Source organism: Clupea harengus, chromosome 26 (assembly GCF_900700415.2).
Source record: "Clupea harengus chromosome 26, Ch_v2.0.2, whole genome shotgun sequence".
NCBI lineage: Eukaryota > Metazoa > Chordata > Actinopteri > Clupeiformes > Clupeidae > Clupea > Clupea harengus.
In genome coordinates this window covers 5715964-5738463 of record NC_045177.1, presented here as the reverse complement: position 1 = coordinate 5738463, position 22500 = coordinate 5715964, and the positions used below count along the sequence as shown (strand labels likewise).

The following is a 22500-nucleotide window of genomic DNA, read 5'->3' as shown; positions in this document are numbered from 1 at the left end:
GTATCTCTCATTATGCCTGCCTGCCTGCCTGCCGTTTTCATTAGCCTTCACGCGTGCCAGTCCAGCACAAACTGTGGAGCGGAGACACATGCATGCGCGCGCACACACACACACACACACACACACACACACACACACAAACACACCAACTGATATGAACACACACACACACAGTGACATACACACACACACACAGGCACAAGAACACCAACTGTGTGATATGAGCACACACACACACACACACACACACACACACACACAAACACACACAATGACATACACACACACACACACACACACAAGCACATACACGGGCACAAACACACCAACTGATATGAACACACACACACACACACACACACACACAATGACACATATACAGACACAATGACATACACACACACAAGCTCAAACACACCAACTGATATGAACACACACACACACAATGACATACACAGACACACATACACAAATGCATATATACACACACAGATACACACAAACATGCATACAGACACACATGGATACACATAAACTCACAGATACACACTCAGACATTAGCATTCACACACCGAGACACACACTTACATGTACACGCTCACAAACGCAAGCAAACCTTATTGCCCCCTCTGTCTCATCTGCCTTAGACATCTGTCGATACAAATCCACAACACACACTGTATGGAAACAGTCCTCACACAGCCACAATGTTTCACCATTTATTCAGGTAATTTCCCTAATGGAACGCTTGTACACACATACACACACACACACACACACACAACTGCACTTACCCACAGTGTGTTTCTGTGTTCTTCTCTGATCATTTTAATGGATTATATTGTTTCTCTCTCTCTCTCTCTCTCTCTCTCTCTCTCTTACTCTGTCACTCACACACACACACGCTCAAAACAAACCTACATTTACATGCACGCAGACGTGCTGGGCGGCCCTCGGAGGAACCCCATTAGTCTGCTGTGGCTTGCCCCGTCCAGGAAACAAACAGCTGGTCAACTGATTAACTTTACTCTCCTATTGTGTTTATTACAGTTTTTTCGATTGCTTACACACATTTAGCGAATCATGGGTCAACTTAATCTAATGCTCACATCTTCTTTGCACAGCAAGAGTCTTCTCTGGCGAATGGGTTAACTATTTATCATTGCTTTCACACAAATTTCTTTGAGTTTTAACTAGGGCTGTCAACGTTAACGCGTTAATCTATGCGATTAATGCGGCCGCGATTAATGCGATTAAATATTTTAACGCAACTAACGCAACTTTAAAAAAAATTAAATTATAATTATCATTATTGATTTTTTTTTAATGCCTTTATTTGGATAGGACATGAAGTTATGACAGGAAGCGAGGTGGAGAAGAGGCGGGTAGAGGATTGGGAAATTACATCAGGCCAGACTTGAACCTGTGTTATCACCTTAATGCAAAGCACCCTACAGAAAGCAGTCCCAGGTTAGATGATCGCCAACCCACACTCCACGACTTCTCTAGGAAAATAACTAGACAAGTCCGTGAAAAGGTTACCATTTGGGTTGCTGGTGACTGTCCTTGTTTAGAATATCTTTTACAGTATTTAGCAATACAAAAACAGAACTACAATATTTTACTGCATACAAATTTTCAGATTTCAAATACTTTCTGACAGTATATTGCCTAAGTTAGAGTGCTCAGTACAAAACCCTAATTGTAGTACGTTGTCAGTGGTAAAACAGTCAATACTGTGAGGGTGCTGCACAAAAGTTGAAGTGATGGTTGCAGAGGTTGATATTGATAGCTGTAGTTTCAGTTGTATTATCCATTCTTAAATAAATGAGAAAACATAAATTTTCAATTGAGCACAAATTGTAGGTTTTGATGGAAATGTTTGGTTTTGATGGGTGTGTGATAAGTTTTGAGAAGGTAGTGTCATTCTGCAAACATCATATAGTGTTTTGGTCATTTCGTCTGTGTGTGAGCTGTTTTGAAAAAGTAAACAGTGAATGGGAAAATGTGCCAAAGCAATCGAGAAAAACTGTAAGTCTCTACTCTCATATTGTGTTTATTAAGTCTTTAGTCTTTATTGTCCTATTTTGTTTATTAAGTCTTTATTCTCCTGTTGTGTTTATTAAGTCTTTAGTCTTTCTTATTCTTATTAAACTGGCTTGCACCTGTGTTTCGCGTAGGTCTTGTAAAGGACACTTATGCTATGTATTTTTCATTTTTCTGAACTTTATACTTTTTAAGATATTAAAGAAAAAATAATACAAATGTTCCCGTTGACTTACATTGGGCCATTGTGACATCATAATAGGGTAATTGAAATGCCCTGTATTGTTATTCCTAGGCTTCTTATTACAGTGCATGAAATGCCCTGTATTGTTATTCCTAGGCTTCTTATTACAGTGCATGAAATGCCCTGTATTGTTATTCCTTCGTTTCTTATAGTTACAGTGCATGAAATGCCCTGTATTGTTATTCCTACTTGGCTTCTTATACTTCTTATTCTTTTTACCTTTTTCTGCGCTTAATTCAGCTCTAACCACTTAATGTAGAAACTTTGTTCAAACTTTGTCGCGTAGGTCTTGTAAAGGACACCTCTGCTATGTATTTGATGATGAAGAAATGATAGTTACAGTGCATGAAATGCCCTGTATTGTTATTCCTAGGCTTCTTATTACAGTGCATGAAATGACAGTGCATTTTCTAAACTTTATACTTTTTAAGATATTAAAGAAAAACTAATACAAATTCTCCCATAGACTTACATTGGGCCATTGTGACATCATAATAGGGTATTTCAACTGGCTCGCACCTGTGCTTCACTGAAACCTGCGCCAATTCCAAGGAACCTCTTCTCTCTGTCCCTCTCAATTCAACTGTAACTAGGAACACCTTCCATTCTCTACTTTTTTTTTTCTCTCAGAATTAGTTCTGTGGAAAACAATGTTCCTGGCTCCAGTTCAAAAATGTGTTTGCTTCACATTTTCTGATGTCTCAATGATTGAGCATGGCCCTTGGGAACTTAGCACTATTATTTGGGGTTTTCATTTCTTCCTCCTTCTGCAAGTTATGACAGGTGCTGCAGGTGTATGTGCAGGTTGTGTAATGCTTCCTCAAAGTTTTCTTGGTAATGCTCAAACTCACAAGATATTAAATGCATGTAGGAATAATGTGCTTCGAGCCAGCCCTTAGGGGGGTATAAGCGATGTATTGCACCTGTGCTTCACTGACACCTGCGTCAATTCCAAGGAACCTCTTCTCTCTGTCCCTCTCAATTCAATTGTAACTAGGAACATTAAGAGTCACCTTCCATTCTCTACTTTTTTTCTCTCCATCTTTCTCTCTATCCCTCTCAGTTTACTTTCTCTCACACTCCATCTCTCTTCTTCACTCTATTTTTTCCATATTTTCACTCTCTCTTTATCTAATTTTCCATAGCCACTCCTGTCCACTCTTCTATCCTTTCTTCTTTCAATTATTCTGTCCATCAATTCCTACACTTTTTTCAACTTTTTTGTCAGCCTTCTTTGACTTTACAGCCCTCTATCCTCCCTCAGACTCCATCTCTCTGCTTCACTCCATTTTCTCTTCTTTCAATATTTTCCCTCTTCACTCTCTCTTTATCTCATTATCCATAGCCACTAAATCACAACGTCTACGTGAGAGATGGTATGACCGAGAGCACTTCTGCAAGAATTTGATTTCGCCCCTTTCTTTGTTCCAGCACACTATGTTCTCACCACCCCCCCTTCTTAGTATTTCACGACATGTTTTGCACAAATAACATTTGCTATTCACATAATTTCTAATACACTAGATTACAAAAAAAGTGTTTTAAACTGGAGAAGAGTGTTGATAGTGAATCAATTTAATACTAATTACTGGCCAATCATCATATTCGGATTTACCTAAAAACATGTTAGTTACATTGCAAAAACTGACATATGAGGTAGATAAATCAGAGCTGCCAACTCTCACGGTTTCGCCGTGTGACACACGCTTTTGCATGTTTTCACACGCACTCACGCCACACATCCAATTTCTCACGGCAAAAAAAAAAATCTGATTTTGGGCCAAGACGCGTTACTTTTCAAACTCCCCGAGGGTAGCTGGCGCTAAGGAGCGCATCTGTAACCCTATTCGTGGCATACACATCATTAGATCATCTTAAGATGTCTATGCCGCGAATAGGGTTACAGAACGCGTCTCGGCCCAAAATCAGATTTTTTTTTTTTGCCGTGAGAAATTGGATGTGTGGCGTGAGTGCATGTGAAAACATGCAAAAGCGTGTGTCTTACGGCGAAACCGTGAGAGTTGGCAGCTCTGGATAAATGCAATGAGCGATTGATAACAAAGATGAATAAATTAAGGATGAGTCACAGTGGAAGTGACACAAATAGCCTGAAAGGTAGAGGGGACAGAGTATCTGTGCATACACACACAGACACACAGACACACAGAGACACATACAACGCTGTTGAATGATCAACAAACCAACCAACCAACATGCCAACACAACTGTGGAACCAGATTCCATGGAAAAAGTAATTGGCAAAACCTTCTAGTCGGGTCATACAAGTTCCAATGTTCCAAAAACCCTTCTGGCTTCCAGCAAACGTCCCATCCTTTTAATTAGTTCCTGGCTCCAGTTCAAAAATGTGTTTTGATGTTTCCACAGTAATGTTAGCTAAATTACATATTAGCACAGGTGTGAATATGCAGCAGAGAAAGCTAGATTACAAAAAAGATTTTCTGCAGAAGGATCAGTCTCACACGGTGCAGGCAGTCTGTGAGAGTCTGATTAATTATCTCATAGGCAGATTAATTCTCTCACTCCCGTTCACTCTTCTTTCATTTCTTCTTTCAATTGCTCTGTCCATCAATTCCTACACTTTTTTCTACTTTTTTGTCAGCCTTCTTTGACTTTACAGTCCTCTATCCTCCCTCACACTCCATCGCTCTGCTTCACTCCATTTTTGGTCCTTCTTTCAGTATTTTCCCTCTTCACTCTTTACTTTCTTTATCCATAGTCACTCTTGTTCACTCTTCTTTTGTTTCTTCTTTCACTCTTGTTCACTCTTCTTTCCTTTCTTCTTCCTTTCTTAACTTTTGCACTGGTATTTCCTCCAGGAAATGCATATTCTAGTTATTATTCTTTGTATCAAACTTCTGCGCTTAATTCAGCTCTAAGAAGGCTACATCACACCACTACACAGAACTAGACTAGGCTATAAGAAGGCCACATCACACCACTACACAGAACTAGACTAGGCTATAAGAAGGCCACATCACACCACTCCACTGAACTAGACTAGGCTATAAGAAGGCTGGATAACAAGGTATCTGGGATTCACTCAGAACTTGAAATTGACTATATGACATTTAACCCTAACCCTATATACCCCACCGTAACCCTAACCCTATACACCCCACCGTAACCCTACCCCTAACTCTATATACCCCACCACCTTTCCCCCCTCTCCCACTTCCTTGGTTTCATATGTGCCACTACTGCGCCTAGGAAATCAAAGTCTCATCTTGCAAACAGAATGGCCATTTTTATCTTACAGCCATTCGCAATGATATTAATCGATTTGATGAAACATAATGGCTGATGCACAGGTCTTTTTTGTCGGAATGGTAACGATCAACTGCATGCCTACCACCCATTTTCCTTTAGTGGGCAAAGCAGTTACACAGGTACACCTTGTGACACCTTTAAAGTCGGGGGATCTGTTCAAGATGTGCTCAACATAGTTGAACACATAGTCACAGTGTCAAATGTCATGGTGGAAACTGTGTTACGCACACACACACAAACACATATATACACACACCCCCACCCCCCCCCCCCACACACACACACACACACATGTACACACACCCCACACACACACACACACACATGTACACACACACACACACACACACACACACACACACACACACACACACACACACACATACAGTATACACACACACACCCCCCACACACATGTACACACACACACAAAGGGATTCCTTGGAATCCTTTTTATTCCAAAACGCCCTCTGGTGTATGTGTTTAAATATCTGAACCGCCCTCTGGTGTGTGTATATAAGTATCTGAACTCCTCAGTACAGTGAATCGTCTGTCTTCAGCAAGAGAACGACAGCTACACGCAAACGCACACAAACAGACCTAAGGAAAGAGTACCTGGTGAGTATTTTAAGGCAATGGTATGCAGGTTTGTACTGCTTTTAGGGTAGGCTTAGGGAGGTTGAAGACTTTGCATCGGACTCAAATGTAATTTCATGGTTTATGGTCATGCACAGCACGGACACATCAGGTACTATACCATTGTATTTCTAGATTTTGAGTAGTTTGTTTAAGTGCACGAGTCGGTCAGGGTCTTTTCTGTTTTCAGTGGTGGAACAGTGTCAAGGGTTGAGTGAAGCACACTTGTGACACCATCTGTAAGTAGGTCTACATGAGGTTGGGATATGCTTAAGAGCTGAGGCAAGTGCGGCTGGTAGTTTTTACATGAACTCTATTGTGGTCTTGTCAGATAAACTATGCCTGCAGATTAACTTGGAGAGTGCACCGAGATCTAATTAAATATTGAAAAGAATTAGGTGATGCTTTTGCATTAAGAACTATTAGACGGTCGATTTCTAAACCAACTAAGATCAATGGTGTGATTCCAGTTATGAGTGGGCCTGTTCACATGCTGTTCACATGCTGTTACATGCTCTTTACGCACTTTAAGGTTTCAATTAGAATCTCTACATTTAGCATTAGCAAGGACTTTAAGGTTTCAATTAGAAGCTCTACATTAAGCATTAGTCATCACTTTAAGGTTTCAATAAGAATCTCTACATTTAGCATTAGCAAGGACTTTAAGATTTCAATTAGAATCTGTACATTAAGCATTAGTCAGCACTTGAATGTTTCAATTAGAATCTTTACACTTAGCATTAGTCAGCACTTTAAGGTTTCAATTAGAGTCTCTACACTTAGCATTAGTCAGCACTTTAATGTTTGCTGTACAGAGGCCCAGAGTGGGTCTGCCATGTCTCCTCTGCCCAGCATGACACAGCAGCTTCATAAGCAGTGGTGTAGTCCAGAGTATCTGCAGGTATACGGAGTATACCCACTTCTTTTTCAGTCAGCATTGCACTTCTCAAAACAGGGCGTTTATCCTGTGCTGTATGGGCTGCTTAAAAAAATGGCAAAATTAAGAGTATACCCACTTCTCCAGGGACCACTACACCACTGTTCATAAGCAAGCGTCCACTAATGTGAAGTAACGGAAAAGAGGAAAGATTACGTCCTTCTGTAGCCAAGTTCCAAGTTCCATCTGTTACTCCGTGTCAAAGACCATTGATGGTGACACCACTACTATATCCACTAGGTCAGTGGTTCTTAACCTGGGTTCGATCAAACCCCAGGGGTTCGTTGAGTCACTCTCAGGGGTTCGGCAGGGGTCAAGACACACACAGTATAGCCCGGTTCACACTAGCAATGTCGGGTCGTTTTTATATATACCTATGTTTTGAAGAAATCATATTTTATTTTTCCAATTACGAAGGGTTCGGTGAATGCACTGATGAAGCTCGCAGGGTTCAGTACCTCCAATAAGGTTAAGAACCACTACTATATCCACTAGGTGGCTCGTCTGAGACAACTGCTACAGGACCAGCTTTGGACTTCAGTGTCTCCCGGATCCGCTGCCTGCAACGCATCTTCTTCTCTCTGCACTTCTGCCTGCTACTCTCCAGTATGACCCAAGGTGAGTCATGGTGACTCATTAAAAGGGTGCCACAAGGCACACCTGTATTCATATCCATGCAAAATAGCCTCTATAACACGTTTTATCACTCTGTAAAAATGTATTTGTATTTACTAATGCCAAATAAAATTTGACAAACAACTATATTACTCATGAAATATTTGTTAAATTACATCAAATCAGCAACACACACATTTAAGGAACTTTGTAAGTGGAGTTAAGAGGAAAGTTCTTCTTAACTTTTTATTAACTGCGTTCAGGAATGAGGTCCCTTTTGTTTAGACAATAGACCCAAGAAGGAAGCAAATCCAGAGAGTTCTAAGCAAAGAAGAAAAAAACAGATTTCACAATCAGTTTACAAAATTGACCCTGCATTCCAAACATATTACAGGAGGCTGCACTCCCAAACAAAACAAGGTTTCCTTTCTGTTATTGTTCCGGGTCCAGAGTTCTCCATGGTGGTGGTGTGTGTGTGTGTGTGTCTGTGTGTGTGTGTGTTTGTGTGTGTGTGTGTGTGTGTGTGTGTGTGTGCGTGTGTGTGTGTGTGTGTGTGTGTTTGTGTGTGTCTGAATGCTTTCCTTTTATGTTATTGTTCCGGATCCAGAGTTCTCCCAGCTGGTGGTCAGCGCCCTCAGCAGACCCCTGGATCTGGGCACGCTCTACAATGTCAGGAATGACAAACTCGTAGCAGGTACAGCAGGTCTACACTCACTAACACACACACACACACACACACACACTCAGGCACACATACACACACACACACAGTATTACTGTATAAGTGCCATGGCCATGCCAGTGTTGGTACTGTATTACTGTATTAGTGCCATGGCCATGCCATTGTCAGTACTGTATTAGTGCCATGGGGGCATGGACAAGCCAGTGTCGGTAATGCTGCGACTGCTGTCTTACCTCTCATTTCAGGATTCAGCCTCTGGAAGACTGAGGACATACAGAGCAAAACACGTGTCAGTCCACAGCCCAACACAAGGTTCCAGGTGTCAATGTCTGAGTCCCTCAGTGAGAAGACCAGTCTGTTGGACGTGAGCGCCTCAGTGAAGGCCAGCTTCCTCTGTGGGCTGGTGGAGGTGGGAGGTTCTGCAAAGTACCTCAACCAGAAGACCTCCTCCAGTCGTCAGTGCAGTGTCACCCTGGGTTACCATGTGAACACCGAGGTTAAAGAGCTCATGATATCAGAACTAGAGACTCCAAAGCCGGAGTTGTTTGCCATGACAGATGCCACACATGTTGTGACTCAGGTGCTCTATGGGGCTGATGCATTCATGGAATTCCAAGAAATGGCCAGCGATGATTCAAAAAAGCAAGAAATTCAGGGGAACCTGACTGTGATGATCAAGAAGATCCCAACAATTGAGATCAGTGGGGATGGAAGCCTAAACATGGATGATCAAGACAAGAAGAAGGTGAAGAACTGCAGCTGCAAATTCAATGGTGACTTTTACCTGAAAGACCTCCCTTCTACATTCGAGGAGGCAGTGAAGGTGTACAAAGAGCTACCCAGTCTGTTGGGGGAGAAAGGAGAGAAGGCTGTGCCTGTGAAGGTCTGGTTGTATCCACTGAGCAAGCTTAGTAATACTGAGTCCAAGCTGAAGAGAATGATCACAGACACACTGGTTTCTCAGCTAGAGAAGGTGATGGATGAATTCCACCAGGCTGAGGTGAGAACCAACGACCTGCTGAAGAGTAGCAAAGAGATCAGGGCTAAAGATATCGTTCGCAAACTGAAGACGTTCCAAAACAGTCTGAGGTTTTTCACCGCTCAGTTCCTACGGAAAATGTCAGTCCTGATCCCGGCCATCAGAGGAGGCAACATGGAGGAAACGGCCCTGAGAGACCTCCTGAAGTCCCGGGATGCATCTGGCTTCAGTGGGAAAGAAATGGAGCAGTGGCTGGATGGAAAGGAGACTGAAATCAACATTGTCACAATGAACATCAAAGCAATACCAGATTACATGATTAAAGCTGAAGGCCATGAGCTTGACACTTTCCTCATGGACCCAAAGGTCAAAGATGCCTTTGTGTTCAGCTTCACCTCTCTGAGGTACGAGGAGCCGTACTTGAAAAATATTTCACAGGCAGTTGAGAACTTCAAGAGTGGTTCCACCAGCAGAACTCCTGAACAGGATCCAACACAGGAAGTTCCCTGGTACAAGAGACAAGATGTTAATGAGAACCTGCGCTCTTCACGCAAAGTCTTTGAAAGTGCACCCTTCAAGAAAGTGATCAGTTTCATTCCAGACCCAGAGCGCCCGGGAGCTGCAGTCCGCTGGTATCATGAATCAGCCCTGAAGGAGCCACATGTAACAAGCCTCCCACTACAACAACGTAAGTATCAGTCATAACACTCTTTATTACGATGAATACATGCTGTGTTTGTGTGACAGTATAAGGTATATGTTTATGCCATACCATTGTAACGTGTGAGCGTGTGTTTGGGTTACAGTGTAAGGTATATGTTTATGCCGTACCATTGTAATGTGTGTGTGTGTGTGTGTTTGTGTGTCAGTGTAAGGTTAGTTTATGCCGTACCATTGTGATGTGTGTTAAATGTCTGTATGTGTGTGTGCATAGGGCTTAGTAATGTTGTGTGTGCGTGTGTGTGTGTGTGTGTGTGTCTGTATGTGTATGTGTAAGGTATGTGTAAGGTATGTGTTTATGTTGTCCCATTGTGATGTGTGTTGTCTGCTGTGTTTTGTGTTTGCAGTGGCCTGTAAGCTCACACTGGACCCAGACACGGCGCACCTTAATGTCAGTGTGTCTGGGAGGAAGGTGACATGGGTCCAGGAGCCACAGCCATATCCTAATCCTATCTCCCAAAAGAGATTTGATTACTGGTGGCAGGTGCTGAGCAAAGAGCCTCTGGTTGGACGCTGCTACTGGGAGTGTGAGTGGAAAGGGAAGAGTTATATGGGTGTGGTCTATGAAAGCATGAATAGGAATGGACAGGGAAATAATTGCGTACTTGGCGGGAATGCAAAGACCTGGTGTTTGGAGCAGCTCGATGGCTACTACTCCATCTGGTACAATAATGTTAATGAGAGTGGTAACCTCCCTATCCCCCAGTCCTCTTCCAGAGTGGGAGTGTTTCTGGACCGTGAGGCTGGCACTCTGTCCTTCTACAGCGTCTGTTCTGACACACGCACACACCTGCACACCTTCAAAACCACATTCACTAATGAGACCCTTTATGCAGGCTTTACCATTGAGCATAGAGACTGCTCAGTGACCTTGTGCTAGGAGACACACGCACACATCTTCCTGACTTCTACACACACACACACACACATCTGCAGCATCCCTCTCAAGAGAGACACACACTTATCCTCTTTCACACACACACACACACACATACACATACACACACACACACACACACACACACACACACACACACACACACTCATTCTCTTACACACACACACACACACACACACACACATCCTCTTTCACACACACACACACACACACACACACACACACACACACTCATCCTCTTTCACACACACACACACACACATACACACTCACCCTCTATCACACACACACACACACACCCTCTTTCACACACACACACACACACACACACACACACACACACACACACACACACACAAACACACACTCACACATGATTCATTTACTCCAATCAACTTCATGCTGATCAGTCTAATTGATCATTTAGTCCAATCAATCCATACCATGCTGATCAGTCTATTACTTTTAATTGATAATTTAGTCCAATCATGCTGATCAGTCTAATTGATCGTTTAGTTTTGTTTCCTTGTTTTCGTGTGGAGGGGGGGGGGGGAGTAGGAACAGAGAAACATGTCGGTGGTGGTAATAATATATATTGTATATAAATGCTAGCATAGGGTATGGGGTAGAGTAAGTGTACGGCAGTGCGGTGGCGGTAGGTGCAATTATCGAGGGTTTCTACAGGTAGATCGGGTGAAGAGACTACAGCAGCGTCCCACAGCGAAGATAGTCTAGATTAGGAGAGAAAGAAAAGAACAGAGTGAGAGGGTAGAGTTTGGCTGTCCATATGCGTAGATGAGGAGTAGTGGGGGTGAGGAGCAATGTTTCCACATCCATCAGCAATTGGAACATGCTATAATGGAGAGAGAACATTTTTGTTTGTATTTTTGTATCAATTTTGGAAACAGATAAAGCGATACTTTTAGGTAGTAAATTTAACAGTAGGCAATATGGCCATAGGGTGGCAGGGTGCACAACAGTGCCCAATTGGCTGGTGACAGTCACAAGACACGATGTATGCTGTACCCGGGATCTGTCGCACTCCTTCACCGTACGACATACGCTGTCTGTAGGCCAGTTTTATTAATTAGGGGGTATTGCATGTCTTTAGATATGTTTAGTTATGCTGGCATTTAGCATTTTATTTGGTTTGGTACATGTGGAGATTTTAGTCATAAGCTTTGTAAGGGTGGCAGGCTGCACAACAGTGCCCAATTGGTTTGTGACAGTCGCAACACGCGCCGTATGCTGTACCCGGGATCTGTCGCATTTCTTCACGGTACAACATACGCTGTCTGTAGCCCAATGTTATAGATTTTGGGGGTTTTGTTTTCAGATATGTCTAGATATGGATTGACACCATTGTACTTTTATTTTCTCTATTTCTGAACTGATGTTATTTGTTATTGATTTTCTTTATTTTTGAACTTTGATTTGTGATTGATTTGTTATTGACAATTTTAAGCTTGGCCTACCATTATATTGGAGTGGTGAGGGACAGGTGGGGCTTGAAAAGGCCCCCTTGCTCAAATTGGGGAATGACAGAAAAAGTTGGAGAACCACTGCATTAAAGATACAGTTGATTATAATCAATTACAGAGAGGCAAGTCCAAGCAGCCAGGTATGTTCATATTCTCTGAGTGTTTGTATGTTTTGTATGTTTCTTTTAGTCTTATAACTTTAGATTATTCATCTTATACTTGTTCAATATGTAACTGTATTAGTAACTTGTACCTGACTAAATAAATTGTTAAACTCTGACCCACTGTGGCCTCTGGTAGAAATTCTTAACTAGAGATGTATTCGTAGGTAACTCTGTTTCCGCAATGACTGGCTAGGAGTAGTTCCATACCCAAAGCGGCGTAAAGAGTAAGACTTGAGGTTACTGGTTAATTCAACTGAGCTATACATGCTACAGCAGAACTGTTAATGGTATTATACAGCGGTGGATTGCGACCAGCCTTTGCACTGGATCGACTGGTTACACGGAATCGTACGGCAGCCTGGCGCCTGTCCCTGAACCAAGTCGATCGAACAAGCTGCAAGGTCCCGTAACAGCATTGTAGCCTTTGAATTAGGATCTGGAACTAGAAACAGGTTGTTTCCGTGGAATATGTCGAGATAAAAGATCGGCTGTGGCTAAATCCTGTGCGACACTATCCCTCGAAGAAACCGGTTAATCAAAAGTAAGGGGCATTCATAAAACAGACAATAGGCGTTCAAATAAATGAGTTGGAGATCAGCCTACAAAAACAGGTAGCAATCTACATTAAAAGACAGGAGCTGAGTTCCTGATTGAGTGGAGTCAGACAATGAAAGAAAGTTGATTTAATAAAGGATATGTTTTCAGCAAAGTGAAGAGAGACACCTTCAGGACACCTATTCGGCCATTGGCTTAGGAAATCACGCCTTACACTGGTTAGTTTCTATTGCTCATCATGACTCAACAATATCTTAGTCTTGTCACACATTCATGCGTGTCTCATTACTATTTGTGTGTATTTATGTTTTGTAAGTTTCACTTCTATTTGTGAGTTGTAAAAGCTACTGGATTTCCTCAATTTACCTCTGGATAAATAAAGTATCCATCTTTCTTTCATTTAAAGTGACTACATATTACAGAGAGGAGAGGAGTGGAGAGGAGAGGAGAAGAGCACCAGTGTTAAGTGTCAGGGTTGGGGAGAGGAGAGGAGAGGAGGGGAGGGAAGGGGAGGAGAGGAGAGGAGAGGAGAGGAGAGGAGTGGAGAGGAGAGGAGAAGAGCACCAGTGTTAAGTGTCAGGGTTGGGGAGAGGAGAGGAGAGGAGGGGAGGGAAGGGGAGGAGAGGAGAGGAGAGGAGAGGAGCACCAGTGCTAAGGGTCAAATTTAGGGCGAGGAGAGGAGGGGAGGGGAGCACCAGTATTTAGGGCGAGGAGAGGAGCACCAATGTTAAGGGTCAGGGTTGGGGAGAGGAGAGGAGAGGAGAGGAGAGCAGAGGAGCACCAGTGTTAAGGGTCAGGGTTGAGGAGAGGAGAGGAGAGGAGAGAAGCACCAGTGGTAAGGGTCAGGAGAGGAGAGCAGAGCAGAGCAGAGGAAAAGAGGGGAGAGGAGAAGAGCACAAGTGTTAAGGGTCAGATTTGGGGAGAGGACAGGAGAGGAGAGGAGAAACAGTGTTAAGGGTCAGGAGAGGAGAAGAGAGCAGAGGAGAGTAGTGGAGAGGAGAGGAACACACACACACACACACACACAAGCACAAACACACTAACTGATATGAACACAATGACATACACAGACACACATACACAAATGCATATATACCCACATGGATACACATAAACTCACAGATACACACTCACAATGTTTCATCATTTATTCAGGTAATTTCCCTAATGGAATGCTTGTACACACACACACACACACACACAGACACACAACTGCACTTAACCAGTGTGTTTGTGTGTTCTTTTCTGATCATTCTAATGGGTAATATTGGTGTCTCTCTCTCTCTCTCTCTCTCTCTTACTGTGTCACTCACTCACACACACACACTCAAAACAAATCAACATTTACATGCACGCAGACGTGCTGGGCGGCCCTAGGAGGGACCCCATTAGTCTGCTGTGGCTTGCCCAGTCCATTAGCCCATCATTAGCTAACACAGGCTCCACCGAGGTCCGCACACGGGGCCGGCCACGGGCACTCATTAAGAGCAGGCAGGTTCTGGTGCCACCGCTGCCACTACCGCCTCAAACACAGGTCAGTGCCTCAGTCTGCCTCAGTAGAGCGAGACAGACAAAGAGAGAGAGACAGAGAGAGAGAGAGAGAGAGAGAGAGAGAGAGAGAGAGACAGCATGTGCAGGATGGTTTTCACTCATGTATTCAAGGAGCAGGAAGTGGAGAGAGAGAGAGAGTTTGGAGTATGCAGTTTTTTTGAAGGATGTAAGGCTTTTTGTTTTTTTCCCCTTTAGCTGAATGAATGGTGTTGTTACTGTGACTGTGTGCTGTTGATCTCTCTGGCGTGTCAGCGTGCACTAAAGTGTCATGACATTGTATTGACTCAAACTGAATGTTGTTTACACTGAATAATGATTGTTGTTTACACTGAATAATGACCTAATTACAGTTTCTCAGTCGATTTAGTACATTTCTGAGATCAGACCTGAAATTTTACAAAACGACTTGTTCAACCTCCACATCATCTAGTCACTTGTACACATGATAGCCACAATTTCTCATTCTTTTGAACAAATTGCAAATGCTTTGGTACGTTCATACAAATGAGCTTGTGCTATTGGCCCGCAGTTACCTGCGTTATCATTTGTCAACCAATCAATCGTATGTGTCATGTTGATCAAAATGCATTATGCAGCTTCTCTGTTGAATAGTCATTGAGTTCATTGCGTAAGTCATGACATGCAAAATGGTTCAACGATTTATCATTGTTTGTCAAGTATATATTTCATCAGTTTCAGTGACACCGTACATTTTTAACACTCATTCGATCGAGTACTTGTCTGATGATAAGGCTTGATAAAATATGTCCAAGTGCAGGAAGGGTGTCTTAAATGTCACGGGTCAGTGAGCCAGAGTGGGTGTGCCAGGCCAGCATGAGGGAAATATACCGTAACAGTATGTGACACTATCTCAGAAAACAAGGTGTTCAGTCACATTTTCACCATTTACAGCATACAAAATCTCACCCTTCAGTGAATCATCCGCAGTGATCTCATCCCTCAGAGTGCGAGAGGCTTTATAAGGATCAGAATGGCAACTAACTGTGTGTAGCCGTTTGAGTCCGTGTAAACTTCTGCCACACAAACACCATCAGAAAATGGCATCGAGGCCTTAAAAAAAATGTTGATTACTAATAGTAACATTTATTCTTTTTGTCATTGCATTTAATGTCCCAAAGCGACTGTAAAACTGATAAAGTGTAAAAGACTGTCTTATTTATTACTTGGTGCTCTCAGTGTGTATGTGTGTGTCCATTTGTGTCTTTGTGTGCTCAATCAAGACGAAATTAAATTCAGAGGAGCAGTGTATATTTATCGGAAAGTCCTATTATCTGTTATCTGCAATCTGTTACCTATTGATGGTAATTAGTTTTATACCATATATTGAAGATTCAGTCTTAGGTTTGATCAGTCAGGATTCAGGTTTATTCTTGAAGAATGGCGGCCGACCATTTTGTGAGACAGAGACTTTCAGATCCATCCTCCCTCACAGAACTTCACCTCAGCATATCTGACTTGTTCCTTGGGGAACAGTCTGTTAAATACACTGACATTAAGGGGTGTCACTGTCTATTGAAATGGGCCACGCATGCAGGGTTCTTTGTCTCGACCTGGGGGGGAGGTGAGACCAATGTCGCACCTCACTTACCCAGGTCAGAGACAAAGAATATTCACCAAGCAAGGTCCACTCATGGCTCATGACTCATCCAAATAAAAGTAACAATTATGACTAGGTATAATATCATTGACTTATTGACTATGGCATATTCTTATGACCTATGCTGGTCCCTTCATTCCCCCTTTTTAAGACTGTATGTCTTAAACATCAGATCATTTAACTATTTTCTTTTTCTTGAGTGAGTGGCTTTGTTCAGTCTTTGTCTCATAAATGTGGCATTCTCTCACGAGGGAAGGCGAAACCCATGTTACAGAGTGCCCCACGCTTTTTCGCCAATTGTGTGGACCTCTGATTTAGGGACAAATTCCTTCCCGATGTTAAATCAAAATAACCATCCTATTTTAGCCGTGAGAGCAGAGAAATATAACAGAAGTAATACATATATGTACATGGTACCCATTCGGAAAATGCAGTTTACAAGCGGTGAGAACACAGAACAAACTTAATTACACATGTTAACTCTAAGGTAAACTAAGCTAAAATGAAAGGTTAGGATTAAACAATAGTACAGAAGATAACGGATTATGGGAGATACATTATAGTGTCACAACATTTTAAACATTTCCTTTCTGGTTACTGAGGGGTACATGACATGGAGCATTACTTTATTGTAATGTGGGTTGACGTAATACGGTTAAGTGTGTGTCTCTGTGTGTGTGTGTTCGTGTGTGTGACTCCAGAATGTGTGTGTCTTTGATGGTGATGGTAATCGTTCCCCGATTTTTCCGTGGTCCCTTGGAGTTGATCGTCTATGATGGTTGAAGGTGTGTGTGTCTTGACACTCTGTGTATTGTGTCTTGCCTTTGTTTAAAAGCAAGGGTTGACTTTCCTTTGGGAGGGGGTAGGACGTGTGTGTGTGTTTGTGCGTGTTAGTGTGTGTGTGTGTGTCTGTGACGCTTGGCTTGTCTCAGTTGTTCCCCTCCTGTGGTCTTGCTCCTTATGGGGTCATTCCACCTATGCATCTCTTAGCATATCAGGAGATTGCCATTTCTTTGAGGTGTCCCCGTCATCTCTTCTTGGTGGTGGTCATCGGTTCAGGTGTTGCGGTGGTCCTGTGGATTCCAGAGGTGTTGATCTGGGTTGATGGCTGTGGTCTGAGTTTGTCCTCATTTTGACGTCCTGGCCAGATGCTGCATGGCGTTTGTTTGAAGTTCAAACGATTCTGCTGTTCCTTCATCTGTTGATTTTCTGGAATGGTCCCCTTTCGACACCTTGGTGAGAAGCTGCTTCCTTTTTTTGTCATCGCTATTCTCCATATTCCTAAAAACTGTCTGTAACGAGATCTCAGAAAAAGATAATACCGGCCAACACCTCCATGAGGCAGGAAGCCTGTTAGCATACTCAACACATCAGACAATAGACATTTGGTATTGGGTGTGAAAGACGGCAGACAGCTTAATCTCAGACAAAAGCAGGTTTCCTTTAATCTCACAAGAGACATCACATCATCCTGTTATCTGCAAGGTTTGGGCATTTAAAAACCACAGACCCATACTAACCAAATAAAGAACTGAGAGTGGGGATTTTGAAAGAAGTTGAATGTTTGAAAGAAATGGAATGATTGAAAGAAAGAAAACGTTTTTAAATCTCCTTCAATTCAAACAATTTCACTTAAAGACAAAGCCAGTGGTCAAATGTAGGTTAAACAGTCCTGTAAGTTCATTCATTCATTCATACGACGGCTGGCCAGCCTACAGGCATACACACACATTCATTCGCTTGTTCAGGAGACAGGTGTGTCCATCCCTAAGAGAAAGGAATCAATCTGTTAACAGAGTTACAGTTAGTTAGTTAGTTACAAAAGTATCTCATAAAATCCATTTTTATCCAGATTCCAATGGCACTTGAATGCCAAACCATTTAAGGCATTCCTTAATTCATTAATTGCTCCTGGATCATTTGATGAAGTCAGAAATTCAGCAGCTAAACCTGTTTTGAGAAAAAACACATTTTGCAGTTACTATTATCTGTAAATGTGTGTGTGTGTGTCATGTCTTTGTATGTGTCCTTAAATGGATGAGTGAGCATGCTGCGTGTGTCTGTGCTGCGTGTGTATGCGTATGGCGTGTGATTCTCTGATCTTTCTCTTTCCCTTCTTCATGAAAGTGTCAGTGTACAGTAACAGTTCCTAGAACAGCCGACGCAGATAATAGCCGAGGGCGCCGGCACCAATCTTAAAAGGAGGGGGCGGGCGGCACGATGTACTGCGTGGTCACCAAATGGGCCTGGAGCTCTACTATCATTCATGTGGTTTCGGGTCACCATGGCCATGGACCCTTTTGTCAACCACAATGTCATTGCAGTATACAGCTGCTCTCCACTAACCAAGGCTTGGATTGTTTCTTTCAGAGCAGCTGCACAAAGAAGCACAGATAATTCAGTATGTTTCACAAAGGAATGGTCAGTGTTCTTCATGAAGCTGGGGGTCATGTGGCATTAAGTGTGCTCATCCTGCTTGCTCGAGGAAGCACCCATGAAGATTCAAGAAGAAGAAGAAGAAGATTAATGTTTTTTACTGTTTATGCGCAGGAAGTTACATGCCATGTCGTACACTTTGCTAATCTTTGTAAGAGCGCTAATGTTTCTTCAAATCCATGTCAGCCCTCCCTCAAAGGCTTTGTCAGATCAACCCCAGCTGCTGTAGCGCTCGTCTGTACTGCAGCCTAAAGAACACACAGTGGAAGGGACCAGAGGAGAGAGATCTCCAGCTCAGAACACACAGTGGAACACACAGTGGAACACACAGTGGAACACACAGTGGAACACACAGTGGAACACACAGTAGAACACACAGTGGAACACACAGTAGAACACACAGTGGAACACACAGTGGAAGGGACCAGAGGAGAGAGATCTCCAGCTCTCTAGGGCCCTCTCTAGTCCCTTAACATGCCCTCCTCTTCCCCACCCCTCTCTCTTTCTTTATCACTCTCTTCCTCTCTATCTGTCTCTCTTTGTCACTCACTCCCTCTCTCTTTTCCTCTCTCTCTTTCTCTTTTTTTCCTCTCTCTCTTTTCATCACTCTCTCTCTCTCTTTTCCTCTTTCTCTTTCACTCTCTTCTCTCTCTCTTTTTCTCTCACTCACTACCGAACCGCTGGCAGTGGCTAATGGTGTCAGCAGACTTCAATTAGCTCTCCGCTCTGCTCCGCTGCCCCGTCCCCTCTCCACCAGGGCTTTAAATTGTCTGAAATACCACAGCCATTAAGCGTGAATGTTTGATGGGTCTTTAACCACGGATAGAGAGATGGGGGCCGACAGGGACACGGTGAAACCTGTGAAGCGATTTCCCCCCCCCCACCCCCCACCCTCCCACACACACACACACACACACACACTCACACACACTCACACACACACACACACACACTCACACTCACACACACACACACACACACACACACACACACACACACACAACCACTACCTTCATTGCAGAATCAATGGGCCTGGTTGCCATGGGGCACATCTACCATCAAACACGCATAAACAAACACATCCACACGTCCACACAATATATCAGGTCTTTGCAGCGTCAAACACGCATAAACAAACCACATCCACACGTCCACACAATATATCAGGTCTTTGCAGCGTCAAACACGCATAAACAAACACATCCACACGTCCACACAATATATCAGGTCTTTGCAGCATCAAACGCTTTGTTTGAGACCACCTGCAAACGGTTGTTAGATTAAGCAGCCGTCATGCATTTCTTCCCAAAATTATAATCCTGTTAAATAAGCGTATGACTCGACTATGTATAAACTTGTTTCAGTCATGAGTCTATGTAGTTCAATGGACTTACATAGAAAATTATATATCTTGCATTTACACATGCTGACTGACATTCTTCAATTACATATACTTAATTAAAATGTGTGTTTACCAGTCATTGAAAACAACTTCACAACTAATCACACATGCAGTACAACAGATTTACTTAGGGTTTGCATGGGACAACAGATAAAAAGAACTGTGGCATTTAGAGGAGATTACTATGCATACATTCGGGGGTGAAGACTTCAACTGCTTCCTCATACAGGTGTGAAATCCATCTGAGACTGGAGCTCAGGGGAAAGAAAAGCCTACTGAACATGAAAATGAATCTTTCCACAGCTCTCATCTGTGAACTTTTAAATAGTACATTTATAAATAAAAGTTTCTCGCTTCACCACAGCCAGTAAAGAATTAAAATGCTTCTGATTTCAGTGCTTTGGTACAGAGCCAGGATCAGCAGCTAGTTTAAATGCGGTCAGAGCAATGCAATCTGGCCATCCATCTCATTGATCATTTGGCCCAAAGTGTTTGTTAAATAAACTCATCTTACCAGGCCCCCGCTCTGAGATCGATGCTCTGGGATCGTTACCTCAGGCTTCCGTCTGAATGCAGGTCTTTGCCTGAATGGGTGGGGAAACAACGGTCAAATAGCAGGAGCTCTTTAATTGAGAACAACATCTCAGCGATGGCCTACACAGTCTACGTTCTTACCTCAGCCATGAAGCCCCTGCAATCGGTCAATCCATTCCCACCTTGATGGCCAAAGGCGGCTAAGATGTTGGTTTCTTACCTCAGCTCCCCGACAATGCCTTCCGGCTAAGGCGGGGGGTGGACGGTTGTTTTTTTCTGCCGGCGGCACAGGGACCTGCCTCCCATCCAACAGCGCATCGCCGTGCCACTCAGCATCTGATAAACGACCACAGCACCGGTTTCCAAATATTGTCTTTGCGAATGAGGAAATCAAAAGACAAAAAATGTTGCCCAGATGTTTTAGGAGATGGTGGTGTACGTGCCCAGATGTTTAGGAGATGGTGGGTGTACGTGCCCAGATGTTTAGAGATGGTTGTGTACGTGCCTTTTGGGCCTTGATGGAAGGAATGTTTTTGGGCAATAATGGCGGGTAGAAAGCCTCTGAAGGGTGGAGGGGAGGCGGTGATGGTAGGGGAGCGGTGGCTGTCACGAGTAATCACGCTCTAAGTGAGAAATGGAGGCCGGGCAGCTCAGCGTGACGGAGCCGGTGATGGAGTAGACTCGTACTGAGCGGCGACACCCAGGCAGACGTTCCTCAGCGATGCTTGATGGGGCTGCCTCGTGAACTATCGGCCCCCACACACACACACGACACATTTTACAGAGATGCACCCACACACACAAAACATTAGATGAAAATATATACTGTGCGTATAGTATCAGAGTTTTTCATTGCTGCACAGTGGTACAGCCCACTATTCACCGGCGTGCGACAGGCGCCAGGTGCCACAGAGAGATTTATGGCTCATTTGAAACTACGGTGGCTAGCAGCTCTCAGGCCACTTACACTGTTAGGGCTCCGCTATCTACATATCACACACCACATCACACTTATGAGCAATCCGACTGGCGATTTAAAACACACATACATGTATGTATTTGAAACTACGTTGGAAGGGAGATGCCAAATAATACAAAACCGACGTCATCTGTCTGTTGGAAAACCCGTTTCGGTCGGAGAGAGTCCAAGCTAGTCACCCAACATGGACAGGGAGCATTCCCCCCCCCCCCCCCCCCGCCCCCCAAACCCCACCAGCGGTGATTCATGGCTTTAATCACGTTAAGCACCCTGCAAGGGCACACGCCTGCCCACAATCCTCTCTCTCTCTGTGAGCTTGAACACATGGGCCGTTCCGCGCCAGCGCGCCAGCATCATTTGTCCTACTTAGACGGCGGTGGTGGTGGCAGCGACGACGGCAGTGGCGGCATCGCAGGTAATTATGCCCCAAGCCTCTCGTCTGCCCTCGCCGCGCTGCGCACACTTTGCAGTCGCCGCAGCCCCAACTCTGACATAGCGTGAAGAAGCGAAAAGAGGGTGCCGGGTAAAATTGATGATGCCTCCCGGTGCGCCCCGTGTTACTCTACGACACGACTGACACGACTCCGAGGCTCTACAACAACCATCACGGCGAGGTTCGAAATTTACGGGGCGGACGGTCGCCGCCGGCTGATTTGTCGGAGAGGCATGTCGGTCAAACAGCAGGAGCTCTTAATTGAGCCATTAATCCTTACCTTGAGCCTGTGCATCTTGTGT

The 22500-nt window shown here is 43.7% G+C and overlaps 1 protein-coding gene across 1 annotated transcript; it reads left to right on the top strand.

The window, feature by feature from the left end:
• Positions 1-8339: 8339 nt before the first annotated feature.
• On the top strand, positions 8340-22266 carry LOC105900198 (cytolytic toxin-alpha-like). The gene is made up of 4 exons (XM_031563482.1): positions 8340-8460; positions 8694-10115; positions 10495-10674; positions 22109-22266. Exons 1-4 carry the CDS (start codon positions 8340-8342, stop codon positions 22264-22266), a joined length of 1881 nt encoding a protein of 626 aa, XP_031419342.1.
• Positions 22267-22500: the final 234 nt, after the last annotated feature.